Consider the following 13,191-nt stretch of genomic DNA (forward strand, 5'->3'; position numbering starts at 1 on the left):
AGGCCTGTCTTCTTTCTACGTTATCTGCTACAACATTTTTTTTTTTGGTTTCTAAAGCTGGTCGCCTCCGTCCTTGCTGCGATATCTTCTTCTTTGAACGGGTCTTGATGTGCGATCGTTCATACGGTATGAACAAGGTCCAGAGCCGAAAAATAGAGGAGCAGGCCCACCACCACCAAATGATAAGGAGTGGCCCATCTAACAGCCCAAGTGCACTTTGTAGGGCCCCCTGGACTACCGCCGCCGCCTGTTTCACAGATTCCACTGCCTGCCTGTGCAGTCCCACACTATGATCAGAGTCCATGTGGCTCTTCTCCTCTCCTTTTGCCTTTCTTTCTCTTGTATTGATTGATACGCATCCAACACACTTTTGAAAACCCAAATGCTGTTGCTTCACAGAAAACTAGAGCTACCTCTTGTTTGTTTTTTGATAGGTTCAACATAGGAAAGGAATCAGCCCAACAAAGAAAAACATAGCGCGTTCTTTTTTCGCGTACTATCTTGAATTCTAGGTGCAATTGGCAGTCCTTTTTCCTCCTAATGAAAACTTGTTGCTAAACTTTCATTTCATCAAGTGGCTTCCACTTCATGTTTGTCACTTCTTTGGAACACGTAGGCTTTCCAAGTGGTGCCTTTCTCCACCGGCCTTTTAACTTTTCCATTCGTTTCCAATCATGTAACTAGCGATCTTTTCCCTCTCCAAATGTAAATTTTGTTGCTATGGAAAAAAAAAAGTGCAGCTCCTCCTGGAGACCTAGCCTCGAGTGAAATCCGACGGAGTTTGCAAGCCCTTCCAAAGTGCTGGTTCAAATCAGTTCAAGTGGCTTCTAATTTGTGCCTGTCACTTCTTTCAAACGGGATTGATACACTTTTCCTAAGTTATTCTGTCCTTTGGCTTTTCAAGTGGTGTCTTTTCCACACACCATTACTTTTAGCTTTTCACTCGCTTCCTCGAGGATATGTTTCGCTTCCAAATGATGTTACCTGGGAATTCAGTTGTCTACCCGAAAATGACGACCATTTCAATTCTCGTCCACACCAATCGTGAACTATAACTTCCCTAACAAAGCATAAAATTCTCGTCCAAGTGTTGGGCACACTGATTCTTTTTTCCACACAAACACACACAAGAGACAAAGACAAAAGCCTTTGGGCTGTTTTTACTGTGTGGAAGGAGCCAAACCAACCACAATGACCATTGGAAATGATTCACATCTTTATTAAAAAGAAGAAGAAGAAATGATTCCCATGGCAGCAGCACAGAAACGGAATGCCAGAACGAATCGGAGCTTTCCTCTGTTTCACGGAGGGGTGCTATGGCGCCTACTGTTGGGGTGTGTAGGGTGCGGTAGGGGAAATGATGGTGCTACATTTGGGGTGGCCGGGGTCAAGTTGCGACGACGCAGCCTGAGACGGTAGCCACCCACGCCCCCCCGGCCCCGTCCATCGCCGGTCGCCGTCCAGCCATGTGGGCCCCGAGCTGACAGCGACAGGAAGATGGCAACACGTTTCGTCTCCTCGTTGGCCGCTTCGCTGCCGGGGGTGGGACCCGCCGAGCAGCCTCCCCGTCTCACTCTACTGTCTCCTCTGCACACTGCACTTGGCTAGAGGGCTAGACAGGTTCACAGCAGGGAGCCGCCATGGTTGCCCTCTTCTGACTCAAAATCGATGAAGATAACTCGATTCCAGAGGCTGAGTCTTGAGTTTATCTTCTTCCCTGCAGAATATACATAGGTCTCGCTCGGTTAAAATCAAGATCTTCCCAGTTCTCATGAACCATAGAATCAAGGTGACATGCATAGAAACTGAGCCCTCTGCCATCCAACTGTTGGGGATAGGATAATCCCAACTCACAAGAAAAGAAAAAAAAAGATAATGCATGTATGGGCTGGCAGTTATATTTGGACATGCAGCCAATTGAAGGAGAATTGTGCATACACTCCGTTTAGTTGTTGGATCTTGGAACATATGAAGCAGAGGACTTGTCTAACTTATTTTTGAAAGAAAACAACTATAGTAAGAAATAGAAAGAGCAAATGCAGCCATGGCCAAAACGCATGAGCTTATCTTATCCAACGCCCTCTCCTCTCTCCAACACCGCCATTTTTGTCACATTCACTCGAATGCATCTACTGTGATCACGCGCGGGACCCAGCGGCCACCGAGCTGCCTCATCAGCAACTCATATTCGAGTTGTTCGTGCCAAACAGGACCAAAGGTTAGACAGGTCTTTTGTTACTACTTGCATGTGACAACAAAGCCAACATTTTCCCTCAATTTTCTTCTTTTTTCCAAAACAGATTCTTTATTTTCTTAGAGTGATTCATTTCTTTCTCCACATGTTCTGTTTTTTTAAAAAAAAAACTATTTCATTACTACTCCACGTAAAAGAAAATGAATACAATGTACTTTGCAACCTCAGATATGATCATGTGAAGATCCGTTTGTACCCCCGGTAGGATTCATATAATGCAAAAAGAAAGAACACGGAAGGATAAAGCGATGCCGTCGAGCAGATTCGCTCCACTTTTCCTCCGGTTTATAAGGGCAGCAAGAGAGCAGCACAACACGCTCATCGCACTCCTGGCTCCTGACGCTTGGCAGAGAGGGAGAGTGATCAATTGGCAGGCAACCGTTGCTTGGCGGGGCGGCCAACGACCATCGCCCATCGCTAGCTAGCTGCTTCGTCCTCCTGCCGTCCTGCGTGAGTGCCTGAGTGGGGAGGATCGATGCTCCCGTTTCCCTTCCCGGTGCCTGCTCGCTCCTGCTCCGACCTTGGAATCTTGCCCTGCACTTTAGACCTTGTTCCTCGCCTATCTCTACACCCTACCCTAGCTTCTAGCTACCGTGCAGGCGGCCAGCGAGTCAGCGACCGAGCTGCGAGCTAGAGAGAGAGAGAGGAGCTCTCTTTCCGTGCGAGTGTGCGACTCAGACCTTGCTCACCTGCAGCTTTGAATGCTCAGGGCTCGGTCAGGGCCTGAAAGCACTCGAGCCTTGTCCCTTGCTCGCAAACCCTTGCCGCCTTTTGGTCACCTCGGGCGCCGCGCGGAGCAGCACCTGTGCTCTGCCCTGTCCTCCCCCTGCCCTGTTCACCGCTCTCTTCTTCTCGCTGGCCTGCCAGGCAGGGGGCAGCCTTTCCTCGCCGGTCGCCATCTCCCATTTATAAATCCGCTCCACTCCTGCTTGCCTCTCCTGCTCCGTGCTCTGCTCCTGCTTGTGTGAGTGACCCGTGACCGTGAGCTTCCTTCTGTTGGTGAGCTTGCTCTGCACGGCCTGAGCCCTGAGGTGAGGGAGAGAGATACTAGGGCGGTGACCATGGCATGGCGGGGCCGGCTCGGGGAGACCGCGGACAGCGGCCTCGAGCTCAGCCTTGGCCTCCCGGCCTACTTCGCCAAGACCTCATCAGGTTAGTTTGCCAAGAACTGCTTCTTGTTTCTTCTGTTGCAAATGGCTAGCAGCTCCGTGTTCTGATCTTGACGCCTCTGTTTCCTTGGCGGCCTCAGGGTTGGACGCCGGCGAGGATCCCGGTGACGCTGCTGCTTTTGCTCTCCAGGCCACCAAAGGGAGCGATGGCTCCAAGGCAAGGTTGGCTTCTTCTTCCTGGTCCCAGAGCTTTGATCTCTCTGTTCCCTTTCTGAAAAAAAATGTTAAATTTTGATAATCCGTTGTCAGGGTGAGGCCTGCAGCTGCTGCTCCGGTGGTGGGGTGGCCGCCGGTGCGGTCGTTCAGGAGGAACCTGGCGTCCACCAGGCAGTCGCCGCAGTCGTCGTCGGCTCATCATCAGGACGGCGGAGTTAAGGGAGGCCGCGGCGCCAAGGGAGGCGGCGCCGGCGAGGGCGGGCACAAGGGCGGCGGTCTGTTCGTGAAGATCAACATGGACGGAGTGCCCATCGGGCGGAAGGTGGACCTCACGGCGTACGGCGGCTACGCCGAGCTCTCCGCCGCCGTCGGCAAGCTCTTCCGCGGCCTGCTCGCCGGTACGTACTCCATCGCCGCCTCGTTTGTTCCAAGAACCGTGTATGCGTGCTCGCGTTGTTTGATCATGCGAGAAAAAAAATTCCCTCGATTGCGCAGCCCAGAGGGACCCGCCCGCCGCCGCGGTGGGCCGGCGCTGCGGCGAGGAGGCGGCGGGGGAGGAGGCCGAGGAGCCCGTGATCGGCGGCGAGTACACACTGGTGTACGAGGACGAGGAGGGCGACCGGGTGCTGGTCGGCGACGTCCCCTGGGAGTAAGTCTGAACGGGATCAAAATCAGCTAGCATGTCTGTCCGCATCAGTCACGATGTCGATTTCATGGAATTCTCACGTGCCCAATTGACATCTCTCCTCCGCCGCAGGATGTTCGTGGCCACCGCGAAGAGGCTGCGCGTGCTCAAGAGCTCCGACCTGCCGGCCTCGTCGGTGAGTCCCAAGTGGAACTTCTTGACCCCCACAGCTTCCTGCTTTCGAGTTCATCAGTTCAACCAAACCAGTGAATGAATTGACACGCATATGGTTCTCTTCTTTTTTGCAGCTGAGAGCAGGCGGGGGCAGGAAGAGGGCTGCAGCCGACTGCCGAACAGCTGAACCATGCTCTGCTCCACGCATCACCTGATCACCAGCTTGTAGAGAAGTCACAATCCCAAGTGGAGGATTGGCCTGGCCTGCCTGCCTCTCGGCCTCTGGCCTTTTTTTGATGTCTTTCTGTGTTGCTGCTAATAGTAGTGGGTACTAGTATATGAGAGGGAGGGAACAAAGCCATGACGGTATTAGGGTCATGTAATGCAATATTAGTGCTGCTTGTGCTCCAAACAGCAGCAATGGTAGCAGGACCTGTTCATGAATCTATGGTCTAATTGAATCAATGGCAGGCCATCTCGGTGGGCGGTGGCGCAATGCGAAACTGTATGCGTGCGTCTAATTGTAGCGTCTCGTGCTGGTTGATCCTGAAAGTGGAGTCAGTTCTGAAGATCATAGGTGAAATCTGAATTCTGATGTTCTGAACTTGTATCGTTTGAGTGGAACCGAACATCGCACGAGCTCGGCCTTCGGCCCGTTACGAGGGCAAAATACTATCCCGGCCCAACTAACAGCACGCGGCGAGGGCAGCCCACCCACCGTGCGGCACGAATCTTCGCGATCAATCGCACGGCCCTGGACCGTCACGAGTAGACCCTGTAACCCCCTCGCCTCTGTTTTTCTCTTCTTCCCCAAACTGTGCTGCTGCCGTCGACCCGACCTCGAGACGGGGCCCGAGTTGGTTGCTTCTTCGCTGCACGTCTGATTTGAATCCGTTCTCATGTGCGGTCGCGCGCCATCTCCGTTTCTATACGCGTTTTTTTTTGGCATGTACGGACGGTTCGCATGGCGAGGTAGGGTTTGCCTTGCCCCTGTGCTGTTCCCGCTTCCGTGCTTGGATTCTGTTGCCATTGGCGGAACAAAGCAGGTGAAGGTGCTAGGTTTCCTCGATAGTTAGGTTTCCATTCATCTGATCGATTCGCGTATGTTGAAAGTGCGGTTCTTATGTATGCTCTGGAGGATTTGCCTAAGAAGTTCATAAGATGTCTCCCTTCGTTGTTTTTTTCGATTTTGTTATTATTTTAGATGTTGTTCGATTTTAGATGTTATTATTTTTCGCGTATGTTGTTTGAGTGGTGGTGAGATTGAGTTAAAGACCGCTGCCCATGTAATCTGAGTCTATAAACGGAAAAAACGGAACAGCAAGCATTACTGGAATTTTATTTGCATAGCCTCATTGCTGGAATTGAAGCGAAGTTGTAACGCCATAAGGGAAGCCTAGGATAAGGTTTACTGAAGTGTTTTGGTCGCTGTGCAGGATGGTTGTGTCAATGGATGTCCCTGCCAAGGGAGGCTTCAGCTTTGATCTGTGCCTGAGGAATGGCATGCTGGAGAAGGAGGGCCTCAAGGGTCCTGGTTTCAGAAAGACTGGGACTACTATTGTCGGTCTAGTTTTTGCGGTATGTATGGGATATATCCACTGCTTTCTTGATATCTTCTGAATGCGATTCAAATTATTTTTAAGGGGATATAGTAGGGAGAAGCCCTGCTTCCGGTAAATCAGGTTCCATAAGCCTGAAAGTACTGCATAAGTAATGAAGTAGGAATTTCATCCGTTAATCAATTTACTTTTTTTTTTTGGATAGCGATATGGCAGATTAGTTGATCCTCTCATTATGTGCCGGTAGCAGAGTTGAGTTGTTTTAATAGCCTGCATTCCATTCAGTATTAGTGATTTTTAGATGTCAGGAAAATAGAGCCACCTTCCAGTCTGAGCAACTTCATTGTGAACAAACATCAATGGTTATCATTTTATCTCATCTCTTGATAATGCCATTTAACAATGATATGTGCTTGTGAAGTTGAGCTCCTTAATATATAAGGGCTATCATCCAAGTCACCTTCACTTTAAATCTTAATTCACAGATTAAAGTATTTAACAACTGTTGCTTAGGGTGGAAGGATAGTTAATGCTGTGAATAATCTCCGCGCTCCATTCCAAATACTTCAGCATATTTATCTGTTGCATGTTATAGTTTATGACACGGCATAGCCAGGAAATTAGCTGGTGTAAATTTTTAATTTGATGCACTGGCTGGCAAGTTGGCATGCAGCTGATTGATAGAACTACTCATACGCTTTCTGTTCTTTCCATGTGCATTATGGTTTTACCTTTTAGGCACATATATGCCTTGCGCATTTGTGTGATATATACCTTGGATCATTGTATGTTGTTTTCTAGGATGGTGTTGTTCTTGGGGCAGACACACGGGCAACTGAGGGACCTATAGTTGCTGACAAGAACTGTGAGAAAATTCATTATATGGCACCAAATATCTATTGCTGTGGAGCAGGAACTGCTGCTGATACGGAGGCCGTAACAGGTAGGATTAGTCATACTGCACTTGTTTGTTGCATGTCATCTGTTTCATTGACAAGAAGATAATTATTATACCTTTTTTCCCTAGATATGGTTAGTTCCCAGCTGGAGCTCCACCGATATGCAACTGCTCGTGAATCAAGAGTTGTAACAACTCTTACACTCTTAAAGTCACACCTTTTTAGGTCATCCTCGCTCTCTCACACTCGAAAGTTCTTGTGTATGTTAAGTAGTACTACGATCAATTTCAGTTTGGAGTTGACATCTGACTTGGTATGTTGTTTGATTGAAGATATCAAGGTCATATTAGCGCTGCCCTTGTTCTTGGTGGAGTTGATTGTACTGGACCACATCTACACACAGTGAGTACAATTATTTGCCTGATCCACCACAAAGAAAGATTCAAATATGGCATCGTTGACTTTGTCACGCACAGGTCTATCCACATGGCTCAACAGACACTACCATTTGCCGCAATGGGTTCAGGGTCCCTTGCTGCAATGTCAGTTTCTGAATCAAAGTACAAAGAAGGTCTGACAGTAAGTGCCACAACATTTTAAGCTATGCAGAATATTTTTCTCTTTATATTTCCTTTTTTTTTGTGTCAAACCCTTAGCACTATTGTTTCTCTTGAGTGGAGGCACTTGGTTCTTTTTTATTTGAGAACTTTTGCTTTTTAAAAAATTCTGACTTCTGTTGTCTAATTGGCCAGAGGGAGGAGGGAATACAACTTGTATCAGAAGCAATTCGTGCTGGTATCTACAATGACTTGGGTAGTGGCAGCAATGTCGATGTCTGTGTAATCACCGAGGTATAGGCGTATGGCTATATACGACGAGCTGCATGTGATTAAAATGCCATGTTCTGTAGAGTTTACGAAGGTAGTGATGTGATTGTCCTGCAAGGCCTCAAGAAACAAAGGAAGCAAAATGCTTACGATTAAGGATCAATAGTATCACAGAAAATTTTGATATAGTTTTGTTTGATCAGTGATAACTTGTGTCATGTATGGCCTATGGGGCATGCTTGACGAACACAAATCCTTTACTAGGACTGTTTCACAAGCGCATCGAATGATGGACATAATTCCTTTACTAGGACTGTTTCACAAGCACATTGAATGATTGAATGATGTCTAGATGTGCAAATGTTCGCCAATATCCAGTAGTAGCATCAAAGTGTAAAGGCATACCAGGGAGTCTAGAAGTATTGCCACAATGGTCCAATACAGAGGCTGGGAATGTTTGTGACTCAGCTTGGACTTTATCTGACAAGTGTCTTATTGATGTTTCCAGGGTAAAACTGAATATTTGAGGAACCACGAGCTGCCAAATCCAAGGACTTACGTCAGCTCCAAGGGATACAGCTTTGTCCAGGGACAGACTGGTAAGAACTTGCATCACTTCTTTGGTGTTTCATGTTTTTTTTGGAAATAGTTTTGGTGTTTCATGTTATTAGCACATAAGGCTTTGAGAACTATAGCTCATTCTCTTGTTTGCACTTTGCAGAGGTACTGTCGACGAAGATCACTCCATTGAAACCAAAGGGTGAGGTTACCGCCGGTGATGCTATGGAAGAATGATCAATTGATCATGTATGCTGGCTCTACATCTGTGGCCAGACTATATGTTTATAGGGAACTTAAGCAATGAAGGAATCACTTCTACTTTTTCTTTGTTGCAAGTGCTGGATTAACGCTTAATGGTGCTTTGAGCACATTTTTTAAAGAAAAGCTTGGTGCATTTGCCAGCGTTAACTATTATCCAAAATCCATGCTTGTTACTAGATTTAACATGGGCGTCTTTGTGTAGCTTCGATAAGGATGAGAGAAAAGAAAGTGGAAATCATCTTGTTCAGCAATTTTACAGCCGATGGTTCATGCATAAAATAAATGGTTAAAAGGTCAAAAGTTATGAGATTTCATGATTAGAAAATCTCTGCAACTCCGCTGTTATTGGAACTATGCAAAGTCACTTCGTCAAGCCTCGTTTCGGTTACAGATTGCTTCAGCTCCAGCATTGTGAACTGCACATACTGGACTGTTAAGATGTGGGAAAGAAATTCCAGCTGCTTTGCTAGTTAATCTTCCCTACATGTGTGGCAAATACTTTTGCCAGCTATTGCTATATCACTCAACATTTCTGTACTGAGATTGCGAAGCTGCAATCAGGGCAGCACCTATTCCTGAACCGTCATCTGCATGCTTGACGGCCACTGACTTGGAGGCATACTCTGCAAGCAACTCGCCCAGTGTGATCTCCAAGCATTCGCGGAATTTGGTGTAGTGCTCGAACAGTCCTCCATCAATGGCGATGACTGATCGTTGCTCCTGGGCATTGCCATCTCTCCCAAGCTTCTTGAGGATCCCTGCAAGACCTGCAGCAGCCAGCCGGGCTGCCCTTCTTGCCACGATATCACAAATTTCGACGACCAATTTTCGAGTCTCCAAGGATGTACCTGTTATCTGCACATGAGCACATATTATCTTAACTCTGTTACATCAGGCAAAGGAACAAAACTGTGGCACAGAGATCACCAAGTCAACATACCTCTAGGTTTTCTTCCAGTTTTTCAGCAACAATCTTGAGATCAGGCGTTTCATCATGGTGCATTGCAGAAATATGTGGGGTCCTGTGTGTGAACCACAGAAACCAACATTTATCAGCACAAGTCAAGGTTGAATTGAATTTCAGGGTCTGTTCAATTAGAACATCAAATTTGACGAAGTACCAACAGAAACATGCATTTAAAATCAATGTTTTGCATCCCTAATTCCTGATTATAACATCAGCATAAACTACATAGAAGCCAAGCAGACAACATACCGCAAAAGGAAATGGGTTTTGAGCTTAGTGTGATCAATATTGCCGAAAATTGAGGATTGCAACGACATTTTAAGGAGAACCCTCCTTACAATTTCGCCTAAATACATTCCTGACATTAACTTCTCGTAGATCTGAAAGGAGTCGAAAGCAAGACAGCTACATGAGAAACCAACAGTATGAAAAAAGGACTTCATCTTCTATACGGATAGACCTGCCTGCTCTCCCGGATTTAAGCTCTCCTTATCTAACTCTCGATCATATTCAGTGACAGGAAGATGGGATGAACAGAAGTTACCCCATTCCATGTTGATAACCTGAGACACAGGAAAAGCAGTAAAGAAGTTATTTACAAATTATTTTTTATAAAAAGTAGCACAATCTAACAAAGATGTATTCTCTGGTTACTAATAGTTTAGTGAAAATAATGGCCTCAAAGCTTACCATATCCCCCGAATTGGGCAATTCACCTTCCCATTTTGGAATGGAGTTTGCCTTCTCAACATATGCTGCATTTGTGCCAGTTCCAAATATCACACCAGCAACAACATCTCTGTCATAGTATCTTGCTCCAGCTAGAGTTCCAACAGCATCATTAATCTGCTTCATCAAAAGATCTGTTGAAACCACAAATTGCTTGATTTATTGAAGGCAATCCGATATACAAAATCTGTTGACACTCACCAGTGCAGCCACATGCATGTCGAGACCTTGCTTCTCCATAGCTGTTTGCAATTCAGCCACAACATCTTCACCTACCTGATTTCAGAGAAATTAATGTGATGGAAGGTTTTCAATAAACAACCAAGTTCATAACTTTCACTGCAGATAATTGATCCAACAAACACAGTTACTAAAGCAGCTTCAGAATAGAAAAAATCATTACGATCATAAGGTAGCAGCAAGCCAGCAATGCAGGATCTTTGAGGTGCTTAGTAGACATGATTTTTACAATGAACGAAGACTTGGCTCATGGGCACATGGAGACTTACAGCATCATCAATGGAAAATGCCTTTGTCCACTTGACAAGGGTACCCGAAGCAACTGAACGTTGCTTCACTGGGAATGAAAATGTGAACCCTAGCTCTCGCTTTTTTCCATTTGATAATACGTTAGCGCACTTCTCCTCATCAGCAACAAACTTAGCCAATTCAGAAGCAATGAAACCAAAAAGCTCCTAACATTTTGCAAATGCATATGTCAGATCCAAATCAACCGCGGTAACTGAATCTGAACATCTATACTTACCGAGGAGCTCCCTGACATCAACTGTGGAGGAATACTGACTTCTCTGGACTCACGGTTAACAACATGCTTCTCAATCCCACCCAACTGCACCCTCAAGACACGGAAATTTGTTCCTCCTAGGTCCAATCCATAGAACAAACCTTCCTCTCTCCTGAATTCAGTAGTATAAAAGTAAACAATTGTAATGGCGCACTCAAGACAAGGATAAATTTGCATTGAAATCTGCAATCTTTGCCAACCACCCTTAGATTATACTAACAAAAGCACAAAATTAACCATGCTTCTTCTAGTTTGGCCCCCCTCTGAATTTCTTGCCAAGCTCCGCCACTGGCTGAATCAACGTTTCATGCTAAACAGGAGCGCAGTCAATTGACCATGAGAACGTAATTTCTTTCCTAGTCGTATCAGGGGGCGTTTGGTTCCTTTGCTTATTTTTAGCACGTGTCACATCGAATGTTTGGATACTAATTAGGAGTATTAAACGCAGACTATTTACAAAACTCATTACATAAGTGGAGGCTAAACGGCGAGACGAATCTATTAAGACTAATTAATCCATCATTAGCAAATGTTTACTGTAGCAACACATTGTCAAATCATGGACTAATTAGGCTTAATAGATTCGTCTCGCCGTTTAGCCTCCACTTATGTAATGGGTTTTGTAAATAGTCTACGTTTAATACTCCTAATTAGTATCTAAACATTCGATGTGACGGGTGCTAAAAATAAGTCGGTGGAACCAAATTATATTGTGTTGTACTGCTGTAATTTATTCATATCAAATTTTCACCAAGAAAATCAGATCAAATAACAACTTGGTACTTTGTTCTTGAAATTAGTGGTGACAAGCATGCAAGAATAATATCAGGTGATCCTAGAAACGTTTTATTATCCAGCTATAGCTAAAACCAAACTAGTAGCAGAGCGCCAAAGCTTCCTCTGATCAGACAAGAAAGCAGAGACACTAACCCTGTTGGTAACTTATCGACGTAGGAGAGAAGCATATTGACCCTGCTCCCGCCATCCTTCTCCAGCCCCGCGCCCATCTCGTGGGCCATCGCCGACGCCACCTCGCGCAGCAGCTCCGGCGGCGTCTCACACTTCTCCCGGAGGTCCGCCACCACCTGCTCCGCCATTGCCACGGCCTCGGCTGCCGCCATGACCCCAACTCCCAACTCGCCAATCTAGAATCTTGGATCCGGGAACTCGAACGGGGAGGGAACAGGCAGGAAGGTAGCAAAAGGCGGGATTTTTATACTGGAGAACCGAAGGAAGATGCTCAAGAAACCGGGGAGAAATGGCAGGACATCGAAGAGCTCAGACCAGCTCGATCAGGGGAAAGGCAAGCAACAAGCGAAAGTCAGGATCCTCGGGATTTTCTTGGGGATGAAAATGTGAAAGTGTGGAATATTTGGGGTTCGGAACAGCGATTTATGGATCCTCATCAAAAGACAGCGAGACACGTGAAATTTGGCAAGCTTTTGGCGACTGATTGATCAACTGGAGTGCTGGACGGGGGGAAAAGGCAGGAAAAGGACGGCGGCGCCGCGTGTGCTCCTGTGTGGGTGGGTATGGCCTTGTTTTGTTGCTATACCTTCTCGGGACCTGCAGAGCGACATGCGCAGGGGCGGATCATGCTAGCGCTCTCCGGGAATAGATTCCATCCAGGGGCGAGCCGGTCGGCGGATTGGGTTGGGGATCACATGGAGTCTTCTGCGTCAGGTCGGCGTGGGGGTGAAAGGAGAAGTTGGCCGGGAATGCTCGCCCTCACCGCGGATGTATGTGGCCACTGGCCACCTGACTTGGGATGAGTGGAACTGTGGAGGGGAAAGGCTCTCTGCCACTGTGGCGGTGGTTTCGGTGGCCGTGCCCGTGCGTGCGAGCTCGGCTCGGTGGGTTTGTGGAAGACTTGAGTGCAGCTCGAGTACTCCTCTGATGAGTAGTGAGGTTACTGCTTCGTGGGAGAGAAAAGGGAGAGGGATTTGTGGGCTGTTTCCTGGAGGAGGTGAAACGTGGACAAAGGGCGAGGACACGTGGCACGTAACTTGGCCCCGTGTCCCACTTGGTGGAAACAGGTAGCGAGGGATCGTCGGAGTACAAAAGTACAAAACATGTGTCGTGCACGCCTGCATTGCCAGCCGCTGTCTGTCTACGCACTGCATGTACAGATGTACGTCACGTACTGAAATCAGGGTGGCTCGGGCCGGCAGGGTGGTGATGGGCCGCAGATGTTTTAGGCCCAAA

General features: G+C 47.0%; 3 protein-coding genes across 4 annotated transcripts; 2 read left to right on the forward strand and 1 right to left on the reverse strand.

The window, feature by feature from the left end:
• Positions 1-2,550: 2,550 nt before the first annotated feature.
• LOC117857829 (auxin-responsive protein IAA16) lies at positions 2,551-4,881 on the forward strand. Of its 2 annotated transcripts, none has more exons than XR_004640874.2 (6): positions 2,551-3,406; positions 3,504-3,585; positions 3,673-3,977; positions 4,075-4,261; positions 4,337-4,400; positions 4,513-4,589. XR_004640874.2 is itself a non-coding variant. In XM_034740703.2 (6 exons), the coding sequence occupies exons 1-6, from the start codon at positions 3,316-3,318 to the stop codon at positions 4,591-4,593; spliced, it is 777 nt and encodes a 258-aa protein (XP_034596594.1). In that variant the 5' UTR covers positions 2,553-3,315; the 3' UTR covers positions 4,594-4,881. The 2 variants fall into 2 exon arrangements, 1 of the variants encoding a protein (XP_034596594.1); XM_034740703.2 differs by having other exon boundaries at positions 2,553-3,406; positions 4,075-4,228; positions 4,513-4,881.
• Positions 4,882-5,827: 946 nt separating this feature from the next.
• On the forward strand, positions 5,828-8,458 carry LOC117857831 (proteasome subunit beta type-7-A-like). The gene is made up of 6 exons (XM_072293916.1): positions 5,828-5,956; positions 6,739-6,802; positions 7,363-7,415; positions 7,589-7,687; positions 8,172-8,262; positions 8,385-8,458. Exons 1-6 carry the CDS (start codon positions 5,828-5,830, stop codon positions 8,456-8,458), a joined length of 510 nt encoding a protein of 169 aa, XP_072150017.1.
• A 344-nt stretch (positions 8,459-8,802) lies between these two features.
• LOC117857828 (hexokinase-8) lies at positions 8,803-12,849 on the reverse strand. Its single transcript, XM_034740701.2, has 9 exons — positions 11,917-12,849; positions 10,948-11,098; positions 10,691-10,876; positions 10,383-10,457; positions 10,143-10,298; positions 9,917-10,015; positions 9,702-9,832; positions 9,426-9,507; positions 8,803-9,340 (listed from the first exon to the last, which is right to left on the reverse strand). Exons 1-9 carry the CDS (start codon positions 12,105-12,107, stop codon positions 9,005-9,007), a joined length of 1,407 nt encoding a protein of 468 aa, XP_034596592.1. The 5' UTR covers positions 12,108-12,849; the 3' UTR covers positions 8,803-9,004.
• Positions 12,850-13,191: the final 342 nt, after the last annotated feature.

This window comes from Setaria viridis, chromosome 5, assembly GCF_005286985.2.
Source record: "Setaria viridis chromosome 5, Setaria_viridis_v4.0, whole genome shotgun sequence".
NCBI classification, from domain to species: Eukaryota; Viridiplantae; Streptophyta; class Magnoliopsida; order Poales; family Poaceae; genus Setaria; species Setaria viridis.

Excerpts from the sequence above, each read along its gene's own strand:
- LOC117857829 (XM_034740703.2), top strand. The coding sequence starts at position 3,316 with ATGGCATGGCGGGGCCGGCTCGGGGAGACCGCGGACAGCGGCCTCGAG. Across the intron at positions 4,229-4,336 it reads GTCGGCGACGTCCCCTGGGA|GATGTTCGTGGCCACCGCGA; the intron begins GTAAGTCTGAAC and ends CCTCCGCCGCAG. Across the intron at positions 4,401-4,512 it reads CCGACCTGCCGGCCTCGTCG|CTGAGAGCAGGCGGGGGCAG; the intron begins GTGAGTCCCAAG and ends TCTTTTTTGCAG.
- LOC117857831 (XM_072293916.1), top strand. The coding sequence starts at position 5,828 with ATGGATGTCCCTGCCAAGGGAGGCTTCAGCTTTGATCTGTGCCTGAGG. Across the intron at positions 7,416-7,588 it reads AGTACAAAGAAGGTCTGACA|AGGGAGGAGGGAATACAACT; the intron begins GTAAGTGCCACA and ends CTAATTGGCCAG. Across the intron at positions 8,263-8,384 it reads CTTTGTCCAGGGACAGACTG|AGGTACTGTCGACGAAGATC; the intron begins GTAAGAACTTGC and ends TGCACTTTGCAG.
- LOC117857828 (XM_034740701.2), bottom strand. The coding sequence starts at position 12,107 with ATGGCGGCAGCCGAGGCCGTGGCAATGGCGGAGCAGGTGGTGGCGGAC. Across the intron at positions 10,877-10,947 it reads TGATGTCAGGGAGCTCCTCG|GAGCTTTTTGGTTTCATTGC; the intron begins GTAAGTATAGAT and ends GCAAAATGTTAG. Across the intron at positions 10,458-10,690 it reads CATTTTCCATTGATGATGCT|GTAGGTGAAGATGTTGTGGC; the intron begins GTAAGTCTCCAT and ends CTCTGAAATCAG.